At 43.8% G+C, this 18,163-nt stretch overlaps 2 protein-coding genes across 4 annotated transcripts; one reads left to right on the top strand and one right to left on the bottom strand.

The window, feature by feature from the left end:
• Positions 1 to 11,190: 11,190 nt before the first annotated feature.
• LOC120656129 (probable protein kinase At2g41970) lies at positions 11,191 to 13,710 on the top strand. The gene is made up of 8 exons (XM_039934152.1): positions 11,191 to 11,351; positions 11,549 to 11,722; positions 11,868 to 12,121; positions 12,226 to 12,352; positions 12,508 to 12,781; positions 12,891 to 13,023; positions 13,120 to 13,206; positions 13,313 to 13,710. The coding sequence occupies exons 2-8, from the start codon at positions 11,638 to 11,640 to the stop codon at positions 13,442 to 13,444; spliced, it is 1,092 nt and encodes a 363-aa protein (XP_039790086.1). The 5' UTR covers positions 11,191 to 11,351; positions 11,549 to 11,637; the 3' UTR covers positions 13,445 to 13,710.
• Positions 13,711 to 13,854: 144 nt separating this feature from the next.
• Positions 13,855 to 17,043, bottom strand: LOC120656127 (pentatricopeptide repeat-containing protein At1g09900-like). 3 transcript variants are annotated; one of them, XM_039934149.1, is made up of 3 exons: positions 15,148 to 17,035; positions 14,579 to 14,844; positions 13,855 to 14,368 (listed from the first exon to the last, which is right to left on the bottom strand). In XM_039934149.1, exon 1 carries the CDS (start codon positions 16,972 to 16,974, stop codon positions 15,271 to 15,273), a length of 1,704 nt encoding a protein of 567 aa, XP_039790083.1. In that variant the 5' UTR covers positions 16,975 to 17,035; the 3' UTR covers positions 13,855 to 14,368; positions 14,579 to 14,844; positions 15,148 to 15,270. The 3 variants fall into 3 exon arrangements, with proteins under 3 accessions (XP_039790083.1, XP_039790081.1, XP_039790082.1); XM_039934147.1 differs by having other exon boundaries at positions 14,579 to 14,644; positions 15,148 to 17,030; XM_039934148.1 differs by lacking the exon at positions 14,579 to 14,844 and having other exon boundaries at positions 15,148 to 17,043.
• Positions 17,044 to 18,163: the final 1,120 nt, after the last annotated feature.

Genomic DNA, 18,163 nt, shown 5'->3' with positions numbered 1-18,163 from the left:
TGCAATGCTGACGTCATTGCTCCAGTGCAATGCTCCAACGGGCCACAGGAACATCCAGTGCTGAAGACTTAACTTCAGCGCACTTGACATCGTCTCTGAGTGATGCTCCGGTGCTTAGTTTGATGCTCCGGTGCTTAGTTTGATGCTTGTCTTGGGGACCATCGGAACTTCCGGTGGTACTTGATTTTCTTCACTTGACTCTGCAACGCACAGAGAACTAGCACCATGCTAGTGCGTCGAAACTTCCGGTGAAGAGTCATCGGATCTTCCGATGGCCACTGGAACTTCCGATGCTACTGAATTTCTTCTGTGTCTTCCTTGCGCTTGTCGAACTCGTCGTATCTGTCATTTGGACACCTCAGATATATTCTATCTCTGCTTTTTCTTTACTTTGACTTGAGTGTCTGATGATGATTTGGACATCTCAACGGCGAATTGAACATCTTAGTATGGTTTGGACTTCATCCAATGGACTAAAAATCCTACAAATATGAACTCGTAAGCTTGTTAGTTCCATTGATTGCGATGTCACTTGATCACCAAAATCACTCGAAATGATCTAAAAAGGGCTATGTTTGTTACAGACGAGGGGCGGGAAGAAGTGAACTAAAAGGTAAAAGATGATAGAAATTAGGGGATCATTTGTATCCTTTCACCATGGTGGCATGCCGCGTAATCACCGAACCCTTGCGTGGCATATCTGGGACCTGCAATCTGCGGAATAAATTTACGAACCTACTACCTCTGTCCTGAAATATAAGTCATTCCAATATTTTTGGAGAGTCAAAGTTTTTCAAGTTTGACTAAATTTTTGAAGAGTCATAACAATTTATGATATATTATAAAAATATATTTAATGGAGAATCTAATGGTACATATTTGATATTATAAGTGTTATTATTTTATTATATAAATTTGATCAAACTTATAAAAATTTGACTTCTTAAAAATATTGGAATATCTTATATTATATTTTAGGACGGAGTGAGTAAGATGCAATTTACTAGAAAAATCAGCGTGGACCAACTAACCAGCCCGTGCGAGCCTGGTGTCGTGCAGCCTGAAAGCAGTCCAGGCCTGCTTGCTCAAGCTTATCGCGCAAGTGCAGCAAAGTCCACCAAGCCCAAAAAGCCTAGAGGCTGCCGTTCCATTGTCCTGCGGTTTTTTTTATTTTTTTATTTTTATTTTCATTTTTTACAAAAATATATTTTCGTTTTCGAAATTTACAAAAATATGACCGGCAGCTCTCTCTCTCTTCACTGGGCGGCCGGGTATATTTCTGTAAATTTCGAAAATAAAAATATATTTTTGTAAAAAACGAAAATAAAAAAATAAAAAAACTGCCATTGTCCTTGCAAAACGGGCCCCGACTGGGAGGTTACAAGAGCCCACGTACGGATAAGGGTGGTAAAGGGCCCAACATTTTGAACTAGAAAATCTAAGGATCGGGCCCTAAAAGGGCCGGGCTCTAAACATATGTATTTTTGAACTAAAAATTTTAAGGGTCTTATTGGGCTGTGAAGAGGCCACTAGGGCCATGGCCCATTACCACCCCTACGTACGGACGTACCACAGTCCCCCCGGAAATTTTTATTGATCGCTCGAGCGAGCGGGCGGAGACCCCGGACTCCGCTCCCGTTGGGCTGAGCCGCTGCACGCATCGGTAGGCTAGATGGTTATCTAAATTAATTTTAGATTTTACGGTTCATTTCTTACGAGATCTTTAAAACTAGATCAAATTTGACAATATTTGTATGTACTTTTCTGTAAGTTTTTTTTGGCTTTGTTCCATAACATTTAACTTTTCTCAGAACATTTTCTATTTCTTATAATCGTGAAGATAGAACAATTTGTTTGTGAATGAGGAATAATTTATTTTTAAAAGGAGGATACTTATTCCATCTTCATAATAAAATTGTTCCATTATAACTTTATAAGACTTATCTAGGAACAATTTTGAAATGTGAAACTATTTATTTTTGAAAGAGGAACAATTGTTCCGTCTTCGCAATAAAATTGTCCAATATAAATATTATCCAAGTGTGGTCTTATTTTGAAGATTTCATTGTAAAACCACAGTGGTGCAATCGAATTTTGATTTGAATATACGGTTTGAAAAATATTTTTTTCCTTGTGGTTTTTTTTGGACCATGTGATGGACCATTCTTTCTTTTGTGATACCTTCACTGCTAGTCATACATGTGACTTCTAAATTCCATTCCATCATTAAAGGAATCCTGCGTGGGTTCATCGTGAACTTAGCTTAAGGCCAGTCTCAATTGGATTTCATGGAGAATTTTATGGCATTAAATATTATCAATTTTGCTGACATAGCAAGGAGAGAGAAAAATAGAGTTTCATAGAATGTGAGGTAAGTTTCATCACCATAAAACACATCTAGCATAGTTACTTAGTCCACAGTTTAAATAAATGTGTCATAAAATTACGCAACGAGACTGGCCTAATATAGAGTTCGTAGGCCAATCAGGGTTAAAAATACCATTGGGAACCGGTCCGGTTTGACGGTAACCGGTCAAACCGGTCCGGGCCGGTTCCGGTTCCGGCCGGTTTTAAACCGGCCCAAATTTAAAATTCAAATTTGAATTCCAAAAAATGAAAACTTCCCAAAAATTCCTAAAAATACTTCAAGTTGCGACAAATCTAATGGTGTCAAATTTTTTTCAAATATTCGTTCATTTAGTATACTTTGCGAGCATTTGAAGTTAAACAAAAAAAGCGTGCATATAAAAATATACAAATACAATGTAAAAGTCGTACAAAAGAGGGTTGAAGGGTTCATTTAGGCTAAAATATGTTATACAAATATTCATTTAGTATACTTTGCGGGCATTTGAATTTAAACAAATTTTTTTTTGAATTTAGCCGGTTACCACTCAAACCGACCTGTAACCGATTAAACCGGACCGATAAACCGGTCAAACCGGTCGGTAAGCCGTTCAGAACCGATTCAACATGCGATTTTGAATTTGATCGATTTTAACCGGTAACCGGTCAAACTGGTCCGGTAAACCGCGACCGGTGGGCGGCGGTTTCATCCGACCGGTCGGGGAAAAAAAACCCTGAGGCCAATAACCCAATATATCATCCGAGCCCTGCGGGCCCCCCGTGCTTTAGGGGGTGTTTCGGAACAGGGAGTTAAAAAAAGTCCCAGGGACTTTTTAGTATTTAGAAGTATTAAATAAAGGTTAATTATAAAACTAACTGCAGAACTTTGGGGCTAAACTGCGAGACGAATCTAATGATGTATCTTAATCTATGATTAGCGAATGGTTACTGTAGCATCACTGTAGTAAATTATGAATTAATTAGGCTCATTAGATTCGTCTCGTGAAAAAGCAATCAGCTGTCAAAAAACATTTATAAACAGATTTTATTTAATACTATAAAATAGTAAGATTCCTTTTGATGTGATAGGGACTTCTGAAAAAAATTTGGAACCAAACAAGGCCTTAGTGTTTGTTGGCTCATTTGAAGCTTGCAAAGCCTAAGTTTTTTTTTCGTTTCTTTCTTCACTTCCATTTCTCGTACTTTTTCATCCATTATGTGTTCTTCAGTCCTTCCTTGCAACCATCACTTTCTTCTGTCTTTTTATTTTGCTAATCAATTTAGTTTATATCTGTTCTATTTGTTTCTTCCTTCTTCTCTCTTATTTAGTGATTTAATTTTCTTTAATTTGCATGCATGTTCTTTATCTTATAATTCATGTTATTTTCTTTATTTATCATAATTAGATGTATACAAATTTATAATGGATAATTTGTAGAAAAGATCTACGACCTGTATGTATGCTTGCATGTGTTGCATGCAACTCATGCCTAGCGTTGTCGGTATTTTTTTTCTCTTTTGTTATTCTTTAGTTTTTGTTCATTTTCCTACATCCTTTTCTTTATTCTCTTACTTCCATTATTTTTTCTCCTAAGACTGTGTATATGTTTTTATTTCTATTTCCTTTATATTTATTTCTTTAATTTTTTATTCTTTCTTTAACTGATTTCTACTTCTTCCATAATTTATATCACTCATCTTAGATCTCAACAAATATATTCTTGATGGATTATTCATCTTAATTCGCAATGAGCACTACTACAAAAACTGATTAACAACGACTTTTTTAGGAGCTCTGAGGCGGGCACAAAAAATAACCGCCTCTGTTAATGCCCAACATTAATAGAGGCGGTTATTTCTTATTAACTGAGGCGGTTACGTACAGAAACCGCTTCTCAAAATGGATTAACAAAGACGATTACCTTTAACTCGACTGCCTCTGTTAATACCCCTATTTTCAGAGGTGGGCACATTATAGAGGTCCACCTCAGTTAATAGACTAGCCCAGTTAAAGCTCATATGAGCCCGATTTGCAAACTCTAACCCTACTCTCTCTGTCCCTCCCTCCCCTCTCGCGCAACAGCTACCCCTCTCTCCTTTCTCCCTCTCCATCTCCCTCCCCTCCCCCGCCGCCCCTCTCTCTCTCCCTTCGCAACGGCCCTCTCTCTCGCTCGGTGGCGGCGGCGGGAGCTGCGACCGCGTTCAGCGAGGGCGGCGGCTCGGATCCGCCAAGTAGGGGCCAGATTCGGCTTTCCCCGGCGACTGCGGCGGCTTGGATCGGCGAGCAAGGGCCAGATCAGCGCGACTAGGGGCTGGATCCAGCCTTCCCCGGCGGCGGCGGCTCGGATCCGCTGGCAGGAGGGGCAGGCATGCTCGTGGCGCGTGGCCGGACCGCGCTTGACGGCAGCGGCCGCGCTCAGGTTGGCCGCGGCGACGGCGGGTGGCGTCGGTGGCGCCAGCAACAGATGGGCTCAGCAGGCTCATCTTTTTTTTTTGTTTTTATTCGATTCTGCCTCTGAAAATACCTCATTTACAAAGGTGTTTATTTACAGGCAGTTGCCTTTGCCTGCATCTGAAAATGTTTTCAACCGCCTTTGAAAAGATTATTATAGTAGTGGAGAAAATAGTTTCAGTTAAATTTGCATGTGCATTAGTGCATTGCATATGCATATAACCTATGCTTGGGTTACAGGAGTAGTTTTTTCTTCTCTTTTCTTTTACTTATTCTTTTTATTCATTTTTCCTTTTATTTTCCTATTTGTTATTCTAAACCTGCATATACAAAATATTTTTACTTTCTTATTTTATTTGTACTTGTTTTCCTTTTGTATTCATATCATTAGTATTTGTTTTATGATTGTATGTTATTATATGTATGTATGTGTGTGTGTGTGTATGTATGAATGAATGAATGATTGGATTATACGCAATACAAACTATATATTTGCAATGAAGAAGGTTAAAGTATCAAAAAAATTCTTCACATTAAAGAATGATTAAAGTATAAATCTAAATACATAATTTCATAAAAAAATCTAAATACATAAATTTTGCCATGCTTCTAGATATATATTTGTATCTTGTTTTATATCTAGATACGTCGCCGGTCCTTAAACTTGTTCAGTCGTGTCATCCAGATCCATCAACTGTTAAACTACATATTTTAAGCGCCTAAACTTGTTTAGGGCGTCGTTATTGGTCCGAATGGGCCTTAGCCCAATCCACTAGCTGAGATGGCTATCCACGTGGGATCTGACGTGGATCGGGCCGTCCATATCACCAACGGTGCCGTCAACTGCCACCCGTCCGCCGTTTGCTCCGTCCTCACATCGTGTAGTCGCCGCCGCCGCCGCCGCCGGCGGTGCTACCGAATCCCCTTCCATCGCCCTTCCGATTCAGCCTCCTCCCTTCCGCATCCTTCCAATCTCTATCTTTATTCACCATCATCACCTCAATCTCCCTCCCGAGGTGACATATCGGCCACTGCTGGCACCAATTGCTTCTCTCATGCCATGGCACAGTGCTCTGATTCGTCGGCGTCGAGTCGCCGAATGGTAGAGCAGCAGCTCCCCATGCTTATGTGCTTGGAATACAACTAGATGAGGGTCGCAGACGAGTGCTTGAAGAAGAAAGGACACTCACCAGCTTTTGATGAACAGAGGTGTGCCATTGTTAAGCAGACAAACAGAGACGAGGAGGCTGGGTGCATCTGAAGTATGAGAGGATGCTGATAGCTCAGACCAATCTGTGTATGAACTAGTGCTTGGTGTGTTCTGTAAAGTGTGTAGTAGTATTTTGTGTATGTATTTGGATGACCAATCTATATGGTGTATGTTATAAAGCTTGAAATCTAGCAACCGGATGTGCCTGAATGCAGTAGTCGATGCAGCAGCTGCAAGTGCCTGAATGTGCATGAATTTAGAGTCAATGTAACAGATGGATGTTATCCACTTAGCCTATTAAATGAATTTGTAAACTGAACTGAAATGATGAGTTGACCATATAGACAATGCACTAAATTTGTAGTACATTTCTGCAACCGTAAATTGTGTTAGAGTTGACTATATTGACCATGAACTATTACAGATCAAAATGTGGAATGAGTATGCCTTATCATACAAGTAAGACTCTACAATTAACTATCTATATTGCATAACAGATCAAAAGGAAGTAAATTGATGTAGCTGTCTCGCACATCATGCCTTTTTCTTCACTAGCTTTTGTTTTTTTAGCAGGTGCATTTGTAGCCTTCTTGGGTGCCTTCCTCTTGTTTGCAGCAGCCTTGCCTTCTTTGGTGGCAGTAGTTAGTGGAGCTGGCCTTGCCATGGGTCTGTTGGAGCTGATGAACACTGAGTCTGGAACTGGACCCGGGTGCTGAGAGGGCAATGCTGATTGAGAAGCCTGAAATGGAAAAGAAATATCATGAATTAATAGCACTAAGGCAATATATGAAAATTTCTGAAGTGAGAGGTTATTTTACATGATCCATCATGTGCATCAGCATGGTTGAGGTTAATTGTGGGTACAATAGAGAGCTTGTCGAACCTTCTTGTGAAAACAATTGAGAACTTGAAGGAGCTCCTTGTGAAAACCACTGAGAAGTAGCAGGGTCTGCTTCAGGATGTGATTGTTCTTGGTTTACGACAGCTTCAGCAGCCACCATTTGAGGTTCATGTTCATCTGGCCTTAGTCCCATCTTCTTCAGCATGTATCCACCTGCATTGTGATGTTCTCCTTTACAGTAGCTGCAAGTAATTATCACTCCATGTTTCGACATTTTAGGCCCATTCTCCCCTTGGATTTCATATGGTTGTTTTCTTCTGGACTTTGGAGGCCTACCTACTTTCTTCTCATAGATAGGTGGAAGGATTGGAGGTCCATTAACCTTTTCCCAGGTGCTCATGTCCTTGCATGGCCAGATATTGTTGCCATAAGCTCTAGTGAATGATTCAACTGAGTAGCAAGGATGCAAGACACTCTCAGCTGATATTCTCTCATGCCTTAAGCATGAGATGGCATGCTTACATGGAATACCTGTCAGACCTCCGACAATCACAAATCTTAGCATTAATGTCCACAATGTACTGGAACTCTCTTTCTTGAACCTGGAATACTCCTTGACCAGATGGCATTGCATAGCACAAATTTGACCAATCTGCTTGCTTCTGCACTTTCTTTCTAATCTTGGGGCATACTTCTCCTACAAATTGTTCTGACAATTTCTTTTGCTTGGTATAATACCTACTCATCAATTATTTCTTAATCCTTTCAAACATACTAAGGATAGGTAATTCTCTAGCTTCCAATATGTATTTGTTGAACACTTCGCAACTGTTATTCAACAAAACATCGCATTTGGGGAATTCTGAGAAGAAATCCCTTACCCATGTATTAGGTGGCATTTTGTCCAACCAATCAAATGCATCCTTGTTTAGATCCTTCATCTTGTCCATGTTATCATTCCACCTTCTAACTGTAGTAGATCTTGCACAAGCCCACAACTGGTCCTTTAAGATTTGACCCTTGAAATGTTGCTGAACATTAGAGTAAAGATGCCTGACACAAAATCTGCGCTCCGAGTCTGGAAAAACTTGTTCCACGGCAGGAATGAGACCCTAGAAAAATTCACTACATCAGCTTATTTGATAAAATAATCTGGGAACAAGAAACCTCACAACTATAATAAGATCAGTAGGAATGAGAGCATACCTTCTGCTTATCTGTCATGATAGTCCATGGGAAGGTGTTGTCAATGCCCAAATCACTCTTCAGAGTTTGTAAGAACCACTTCCAGGTACATAGAGATTCAACCTCTACCACAGCCATTGCAATTGGGTATATGCAGTCATTAGGATCAATGCCAACTGCAGTCAAAAGAATTCCACCAAATTTGGTCTTTATGTGACACCCACCAAACAAATGAAGGGTCTGCAACCATTGAGAAATCCCCTCTTGCATGCGTCAAGTGAGATGTAGCATGTACTGAAATGACTATTAATTTGATTCAGATAGAATGAACTGCCTGGGTTGCTTCTCCTTATCTCATGCCCATAGTCCCATAGTTGGTTGAATTGTTCACTCTCATCTCCATATGTGGCCTTTAGTGCAATCCTTCTTGCTCTAGCCAGCTTGCTTCTTGAAGGTGTCAGGTTCAAATCTTTCTGTACTATTTTTGCAAAGTTGGACAATGTCATCTTATCATCACATCTAAATGTGTCCATATATTTCTCAGCCAACCACTTTGAGGTGCACCTTTTCAAGACCCACTCCTTCTGACAATTATGTTGTCCAAGATAGGTTTTCACCATGAATGTCTTTACTCTGGTATCCCATGAAGCATACAAATTCCATGGGCAACCATCAACACAATGTGCCTTGATCCTTTTCCTATCAATTTTAGGCATCTTGATCTCAACCCTATTCTTCACACTATATTCAGTTATTGCACATCTTAGGGTCTCAACTGACTCAAAAAATATGCCCACTTTAAATGTTGGGCTATCCATATCCTCTAGCCTTAAAGGCTTGAACTTGAGATTTACTTGACCCACCCTTAGGCCAGTCTTAGTGGGAGTGTCATAGCAGTGTCATGAACATTAAATTTGCTGACATTACAATGTTTTTATGAAGAGAAAGACTGAAGAGTGTCATGAAATGTGAGAGGAGTGTCATCACCATGACACTCCTTCGGCTCGATTACCTAGTTCATGGTCTTGGTAACCGTGTCGATGACACTCCCACTGAGACTGGCCTAACTTCATGTGGGAGTTGGAGCCCTTCCTCGTCAGTTGAAAGCTCCTCTCCATCATCATTAATTACTGATAATTCAGATACCCGCAGCCTGCTTCCTGTTGCCTTCTTTCCCTTTGCAATCTTCTTCCCTTTAGCCACCCCTTGATCTACTACATCATCATCGACATGGTCCACAAACAGATCATCGTCTCCATCCATAAACTCATAATCACTATCCGAAAAATCAGTATCATCCTCACTACCATCTCCTTTGTCAGTGCCTTTTTCTTCCACAACATGTGAGAAATCCTCATTCTGAATTGTTTTATCTCTTAATTTTCTGTAGAAATCAGGAAGATCCTCACCCTTCTTTTTCTTAATTTGTTGCACCTTCACAGGGCTCGATACCTTGGGTAGTTGTGCTACTGGGTTGGAGACAACATCATCCCACTGGACCCCTGCAACACAATCATTATGGTCGAAGTATACCACCAAATTCTTCACCCTATCCACAACTGAACACATCATATTAGTGTCCGAATCCGTAGATATTTACTCTCAGATCATCTAGAAGTTCCTTCCCTGGCAGCAACCAATACACCTTCAGCTTTGGAGTCTTTATGTAACCCAATTGCTCAATGAAGTCATCAAACCAAAGTGGTGACCAGGTGTCAACTTCACAATGATCAAACCGGTTGGTCTTCTCATTCACATATGTCCTCAAGTGACCAAAACTAACAAAAACTCCACCATGGTGAACCTCCACCGTGAACTCATCAGTACTGTAACCTACATTGCATAAGAACATCATTTACACAACATTAGTGTCTAAGCTACTTCAAATTTTAGCCAAATTTACAGATCTCGACATAATTTGACAACCGAAAATCCTAGCTAGTCAATGAACTTATCAACCGCATCTGCCTGAATGACCTCCCCATACTAATGTCTCCCCAAATCAGCGACATGATTAGCCGATCACCTCCCACGAAATCGAAATCAAAGCTTCAAACCCTAATGCAAACCCCCTAAATCCTTGTGAAATTGCCCCAAATCGGGCACCCTGCATCTCAACACATTGTGCCCAGCAATTGCCTAAAACAACTGCGATACATGAGTTGCAGTGGGATGAACTCACCATAAGCAGGTGCAGTTTCTCCCTTCCGCCGCAATATCGCCACCATCGTCGATCACGACTGCTGATGGATTGCCCAGCAGCACCAGCTTTCTTGCCCGTCCTTCCTACTTACTCAATTCACCAGGAATCGTCTCCGATCGTCGCCGCCGCCGCCGCGAGAATGAAGCCAAAGTGCGGAAAGGACGGAGCGAACGGCGGACGGGTGGCCGATGACGGCGTCGTTGGTGATATGAACGACTCGATCCACGTCGGATCCCATGTGGATAGCCATCTCAGCTAGTGGATTGGGCTAAGGCCCATTTGGACCAGTAATGACGCCCTAAACAAGTTTAGGCGCTTAAAATATATAGTTTGGGAGTCGAGGGACCTAGATGATACAACTGAACAAGTTTAAGGACCAGCGATGTATTTTACTCTAGAATTTACTCCCTCCATTCTCTATTGATAGTTCTATTTCGCCTTGACACAATGACCAAGGAAAAACAACCTTACTTGTCATCTAATTAATGTAACATAAGATTTTTTGCTAGTCCTCCAATGTCTTTGTTAAAAACTCCTCGTTACTGGTGCTATTTATTATTATGGTCCTTATCAATAGCAAATATGACTATTATTTGTGAATATTTAAGTTTTGGAAATAGGACTATCAAAAGAGAATGGAGGGAGTATATATCTAAATTTGTCAAAATAATATACAATTTGGAACTTTAGGTTTTCCATAGTGGGGCTAGTGAGTTATCATCACAGATTCCGTGGCAGGATATATAGCAGATTGACATCGTGATGGATTGTGCCTTGTCAATCCCGCTTGTGCGCGGTGCGCCCTCCGTCCTGCTAACAATAGCCGGGGGGCGCACACAAGAAATTAAAACGAGCTAGCTGTTTGTTGGATCGTGCGCCTGCCCTGGCCGGGAGGCGATCCATCGATCGATCCATCCGGCAGTTAAAACGGGCGGGGCGCCTCCTTTCCCGCGGAAAGAGGGAGCTCTCACCGCTCGCCACCACTAATCTTCCTTGCATCGTTCTCCTCCCTCCCCGCGGCCGGTCACCCACGCCACGCCGCTGCTCCCGCCGCGCGCACGCCCCCTCCACCCCTTCTCGCTCGTAGGTGCCGCCGGAGCTTGCTTTTGGGGAGGTAAGCGATGCGATGATGATCTGGCTTTGCATGCATGCCCGCATTACTGCTTTTCGATCTGAGGATCATCATCTGTCAGGAATCCATTGCATGCTGATCTTTCTTGTTCCTTAGAGAATCAATAAATTAGTTTGTGCTGTTCATCAATATAGTAAGAGAATGTTAATTATGCTGGGGCAAAACAAAAAACAATCCAGGTCGTGCGGCATGATCTGCTGACCGCCCCCAAATCAACCCCGCGCATCGTCGTCGTCCAGCCCGGCGAGGAGGAGGAGAGGAACCAGAAATGTCTTGCTGCGGAGGCGCCGAGGAGGACAGCTACGGTCCGCCGGCCAACCAGGCGGCTCCGCCACCCAATGCAAACGCCCCCGGTACGCCCTTCATGACTTCATCTCGACCGTGTAACGCACGCACGGCACGGGCAGTCGATCGACGAGCTCGATCGCGTCTCTGATCTCTGACCAGTGACCACCACCGTACCTCCCCCTTCTGAATCCATGTCCATGGATGATGCAGGCAACAGAGGCGCCCCGAGGGGCCCGGGAGCGCCCAGGCCCGGGGGCCCCGCCAAGCCCGTCAGCATCGACGTGCCCGCCATACCCTTCGACGAGCTCAAGAAGATCACCAACAACTTCAGCGACCGCGCCCTCATCGGCGAGGGCTCCTACGGCCGCGTCTACAACGCCACGCTCAGCGACGGCCGCGCCGCCGTCATCAAGAAGCTCGACCCCAGCGCCTCGCAGGACTCCGACTCCGACTTCGCCGCGCAGGTAACAATAACAACCCCACCATGCATCTTCCTATCCTACCTGATCATCAGCCTCCCTGTAATCCAATCCTGCTTGCCTGCCTCCATCGCCGCCGGCCGCCGCAGATAGCGATGGTCTCCAAGCTCAAGAACGAGTACTTCCTCGAGCTCCTCGGCTACTGCTTGGAGGATGGCAACCGCATGCTGGCCTACCAGTTCGCCACCATGGGTTCCTTGCATAACATCCTACACGGTGTGTGTCGCCGTCCCGTCCCCTTCCATTTTCAATCCATCTCTCTGACCTGAAGATCTGCTGCTGCTGCTGCTGCTGCGACGACGACAAGCATCTGGACAAGTCTATTCAGAAGATTTAATTTCGTTCTGCCATGAACAACTGTTCTGCTGCAGGGAAGAAAGGAGTTCAGGGCGCCGAGCCCGGGCCGGTCCTCAACTGGATGCAGCGAGTGAAGATAGCTTACGGCGCGGCGAGAGGGCTAGAGTACCTCCACGAGAAAGTCCAGCCGTCGATCGTCCATCGAGACATCCGGTCCAGCAACGTTCTTATCTTCGACGAGTTCAGCTCCAAGATTGCGGATTTCAACCTGACCAACCAGGGGACGGACACCGCTGCCCGGTTGCACTCCACTCGTGTGCTAGGGACGTTTGGGTACCATGCCCCAGAGTAAGAGCCCGGCAGAATGTCAGCTTCATCTTAATTTGCTTTTGTGGCATCAGCCTTACAACTGTACTCAGATTGGTGTCTGGATCATTTTTTTTTCCTTCTTATTCAGGTACGCTATGACGGGCCAAATCAACCAGAAGAGCGACGTCTACAGTTTTGGGGTGATTCTCCTAGAGCTACTGACAGGGAGGAAACCGGTCGATCACACCATGCCCAAAGGGCAGCAGAGTCTTGTTACTTGGGTAACATCACATCTTTTGTTCATCATCCCCTTCTTGAAACGCGCAAAGGTCAGTCTCCTGATGACACTTATGAAGTCTTGCTAATCATGTGAGCAGGCCACTCCAAGGTTGAGCGAAGACAAAGTGAAGCAGTGTGTTGACCCCAAGCTAAACAACGACTACCCTCCAAAGGCTGTCGCAAAGGTACGCAAGAAAAAACTTCTCAGGCATGGGTCATGATCTGTTTCCAGGAATGCCGTGCCGGATATGCTACAGGGGCGCGCTCACCTGATGGCTCTTCATGTTTCAGCTGGCAGCAGTTGCAGCGTTGTGCGTGCAGTATGAATCCGACTTCCGACCGAACATGACCATCGTCGTGAAGGCGATCCAGCCACTTCTAAATGCTCCTAAACCAGCCGCGCCAGCAGCGCCGCAATCCTGATCGATCAGATGAGAGTATTAGCCTGCGCATTGCTGATTCCTGATGAACTCGGTTTCTGATCGCAGATGTACGTTTCAGGAATCATGCATCCTTGCTCCATCAGTCCAGCGCCTATGCTTCTGTAAAAAGAACCACTAATCTACCAGTACTGCAGGATACATATATAGGGAATTTTGTAAGATGTTAATCTGATACACTGAATTCGTGTCCTTTTTTTGTATGTCTTCTGAGTTTGTGACATAACGTGTGCATTTTTTTTAAGTCAATGATGTTCCCAGCTAGAAAAATTGGCCACTGCAGACCTCCGAATCCTTTGTCACATAGTAGAATACTTAATAAGAGCCTGCTAAGTACCATCTGGTGTGGCGAATAATATGCGCAATTGTTTTTTTGTCACTCTTACAACTAGATATGTTTAATTCTTCTTTCCTGCTGAAAAATTTGACAAGCATTGCACGACTCACACTCTGATATGACACCATCTAAGTGATGACGGAGAGGAGTGAGAGCTTACAATGTTTCCAGATGAAATACAACCAGACAAGAATGAACTGAATCAAAGCGAGAGCCCATTGGCTGGTTTTCATAATATAACTACTGGGAGCTATTACAAAGTAGAAACTAGTCAGAAGGAGCAAACTCTATAACTTCAAAACTTGAGTATGCTTAACCAAACCTTTGGTTTGCAACTGGAAAAACTACTGCATCAGTTCATACAGTGGACATGCATGGTCTTGAAACTTAGAAGTTCATCAGTTGTTTGCGTAGTACTCCTAGTACGTTTCACATGCGATCAGATTACATCACTGACCAATGAGTAAGGCTCATGTTTACACTACCAAAAAAATGCTTAGGGTCAATGTTTGTGCACTTTCAGGTCGAATCCTTCTCCAAGAAAATTGTCTCTCACTGGCATTTTCAGCACTGCGATAAAATAAAAGGTAAAACCAGGTTAGCAGAATGGTGGAAAGGATAAAAATACATGAGATTTTCCTTATTAAAAGAAAATTTCAGTAGAAATATAAAAGTAATACATGCCGTAATGAAGGTTGCTCCTACATAACATAACAGGATTGACTATTGAGGCAGTGATTTGTTAACAACTTTGGATCATAACAGCAGAGGTGAACATACCATGCAATTCCCTCGATAGTAACAGTCAACAATAGAAACGAAAAAGTCCAGGTAAACTCCAAGTAACTGTCGCAGTACAATAGATGTCAAGGGCTGTTTTGCTCTATGCCAGTGAAATGCAATGGTACAGACACAATGTCACTATGTTGCAGTGGAAGAGAAGCTGAATCTGACAATTTAATATGCCTTCCATTCCAAGCAGGAAGAGCAGACACAGAGAGAGGTCCTGAATCACAATTCTGGATATTGGCTAATTTCCATAGTTCCTGAAACACCATGGGACATGGGGAAATCTGGACGATGCGTATTTATTCAATTGAGAACTTTTATATAATATCTTTGCAATACAGATTTGGATCCCTGGTAACAACCAGTAGCTCTTTGTGAAATGTCTTTTACTTAAATTGCATTTAAACATGAGTCAACCAACTTTCTAGTGTTGCACAGGTACCAACCATGCCAAAGATGATGACATGCACAAGAAACAAAAATAAATTGTGCCAGCAGTTTTCGAGTCTTTTGAAAAATAGAGTAGGATTTATGCTAAAAAATTGTAAAAAGGCACTCACATGTTAATACGAAAGTGGCATCAGTTAAGATATCGCAATTGTACTCTCAGAAAAGTCCCATGCCGAAGATGTGCAAAGCCGCAAACACATAATCTCGTGTTTATGTACACCAACTGATCATCACTATGTTGTTGCAGGTCCATCTAGCATTTTAATGGCTCCTTTCTTCATAAATTTCTTATTAACAACTCCTCTAGAACACAATTCACCCAGCAATTCTCTTGCCTCTTTTGCCAAGCCTTCATAAGCCAAGCCTTCAAGCAATATGGTGTAAGTCGATTCATTAGGCATGCAGCCATTCAATATCATGTAAGCAAACAGGTCAATAGCGTTGTGTGTTTCACGCCGTTTGCAGAGCCCAAGAAGAATAGCATTGTACAGCACTGCATTGGGCCTTATGCCCATATCTTGCACTTTACAAAATGTTGTGATCGCCTCCTCAATTCTATCTTCTCTACAGAGACCAGAAGCTATTGTTGAATAGGTAATGATGTCTGGTTGGAGCCCTTTGCTAATCATTTCATTCAATAGTTCTAGTGCTTCCTTTGTTTTGCCAGCCTTAGTAAGGCCATCAATGACTGTGTTGTAACTAATCAAAACTGGGCAACAGCCTTTGTCCTTGAGTTGATGAAGCAATTCAATAGCAACATCTACTTCCCCATTGCGGCAGAGAGCAGTAAGCAGAGTGTTGTACGTAACAATATCCGGGTAACAGCCCCTGGACACCATTAAATCCACGAAAGCCATTGCTCGATCCATCTTCTTTTGCTTGCAGAATGCATGAAGAAGTGGGTTGTAACTCAATGAATTAGGCGTGCATCCGTACTTGGGGATCTGCTCAAGAACTTCCATTGCTGGCTCAACCAATCCTCTACGGCACAAGAAACTGATGAGCATATTAAAAGTTACCACATTCGGAGGGCAACCCTTCTGGGCCATCTCAGCCATGACCTCCTCGGCGTCTTCCCACCGTTCTGCGGTGAATAAGCCCTTGAGCACAATGTTGTAGCTAATTGTGTTCGGCTCACAACCATATGACGGTAAGTTCTTCAAGAATTCCATTGCATCATCAACCCGGCCTTCCTGGCAGATACCGTTGACGACAACATTGTAGGTGACAAGGTCCGGGGCGCACCCCTTGGCGCGCATATCGTCGAGGAGCTTCATTGCCTGCTTGTACCCGCTCCTCTTGCAGGTGGCCTCGAGCAGGATGGTGTAGGTGACGACGTCGGGCACGCATCCGCGGCGGAGCATATCGTCGAGTACCGCGAGCGCGTTGCTGGTCCGGCCGCGGCCGCAGAGGCCGCGGATGAGCGTGTTGTAGGTGTACGCGTCGGGCTCCACGGGCATGCCCGCCACGAGCCTTCGCGCGGCGTCGAGCTGCCCGGCCCCGCAGTACCCCGCCACCATGGCGTTGTAGGCCATGACGTCGGGCACGCACGCGCCCAGCACGCGGCGCGCGTCAGCGGTGCGGCCCGACGCGCAGAGCTTCTTGATGAGCGCGGCGCAGGGCCCCGCCGCGGCGCGCGCGGGCGGGTCGTGCGCCGCGAGAGAGTCGACGAGGCGGAGCGCCTCGTCGAGGTTTCCGCGGCGGACGAGGGTGCGGAGGCGGTCGGTGGCGGAGGTGGCCGAGGCGGCGCGGCGCGGTGCGGCCGCGGCGGCGGCAGGGGATGCGGCGACCCGGGGGACGAGGTGGAGGTGAGGGGGCCTGTGGGCTGGGGGCTTGGGAGGTGAGGGGAGGGAAGGGTAGGGGTAGGAGGAGGGGAAGGTGAGGAGGGTGGCGGACATTGGAGACGGCGGTGCGGCCGGCGGAGGCGCGGCGGCCATCGGTGTCGGGCGACGCGGATGCGCAGCGTCGACGATAAGGTCAGGGCGTTGCGAGCTCTCCAGCTCCAAGAGACTGGTCGTTAGGGCGTGTTATAGGCCTTATTAGACGTTGTTAGTGGGCTTTGGTTTTAAAAGGGCCCATTGGGGTATATGGTCACGTAACACGAGATCCTGAATTTTGGAAGCCCAAGGCCTGCATATCAGACGATGGGCTTGGAAACTGCGCCATTTTTCATCCCAATTGGGCCTTCACTTACTCAAATATAGTTTTTGAAAAATTATAGTATACCTTAGGGTAAAGTCCCCGACTCTGAACTATAACAATCGTCCGATTTTCAATCCAAAACTACAAAATTAGATATCCTACACCATCCAACTATCCAAACCATGTAGATTACCCCCCTCGAGCCGAAATCACCCTGTTTCGGCTCGAGGGGGGTAATTTGTACGATTTGGATAATTGGCTCGTGCTGGATGTCCTGTTTTGTAGTTCCGAGTGGAAAAATATATGATCATGATAGTTCAGAGTTCAAAAGCGGGCTTTACCCTATATCTTATGGAGAAATCTATTTGACGCATATAGAGCGTAAGATCCCACGTGGCCTACTACAACCCTCGTAGAAATAAATTGGTTGTCATTGTTTGAACTTGAAAAAGTATGATAACTTTCTTTTGGTTAGTCTGATTTCAAATCCGCTGGCACCATTGTATCTTTCTCGATCAGATCTACAAAACTAGACCCATCATATATTTTAAAATATCTTTGACAAACTGGCAACTTATATTAATGTATAGTAGCATCTTATATGTTAAGTGTGTAGCAACCTATGAATGAACCAGATAATAAATTATGTATATAAAAATTAATTTTACATTCAATGGTGTTTACCTCTATGAAGTATCTTTATATGTTACCATATTATCTCTATATAAATTGTTAATCTATAAAATATGATATTGTCTATACCCAATCTTTATACATTAATACATTTATCCAAAGTTGTCGCTAGAAAAAATAGGCCTACAACATAAGTTGCTATATAGCATAAGTTTGATATGTTGCATCTATGTATGTTGTTAAGTTATATTTATAACACATAAATAATATGCTGATAATGATAGAATTATTAATTTAGAATTCATATTGGTGCATTTTAATACTTTATTATAATTATATAATTTAATTTCG

This window comes from Panicum virgatum, chromosome 1N, assembly GCF_016808335.1.
Source record: "Panicum virgatum strain AP13 chromosome 1N, P.virgatum_v5, whole genome shotgun sequence".
Classification (NCBI taxonomy): domain Eukaryota; kingdom Viridiplantae; phylum Streptophyta; class Magnoliopsida; order Poales; family Poaceae; genus Panicum; species Panicum virgatum.
The sequence above is the reverse complement of the archived record's forward strand: the minus strand, read 5'-3'. Positions and strand labels throughout refer to the sequence as shown.

Coding starts and splice junctions, on each gene's coding strand:
- LOC120656129 (XM_039934152.1), top strand. CDS start 11,638: ATGTCTTGCTGCGGAGGCGCCGAGGAGGACAGCTACGGTCCGCCGGCC. Junction 13,024..13,119: donor AGCAGAGTCTTGTTACTTGG/GTAACATCACAT, acceptor TCATGTGAGCAG/GCCACTCCAAGGTTGAGCGA. Junction 13,207..13,312: donor CTCCAAAGGCTGTCGCAAAG/GTACGCAAGAAA, acceptor TTCATGTTTCAG/CTGGCAGCAGTTGCAGCGTT.
- LOC120656127 (XM_039934148.1), bottom strand. CDS start 16,974: ATGGCCGCCGCGCCTCCGCCGGCCGCACCGCCGTCTCCAATGTCCGCC.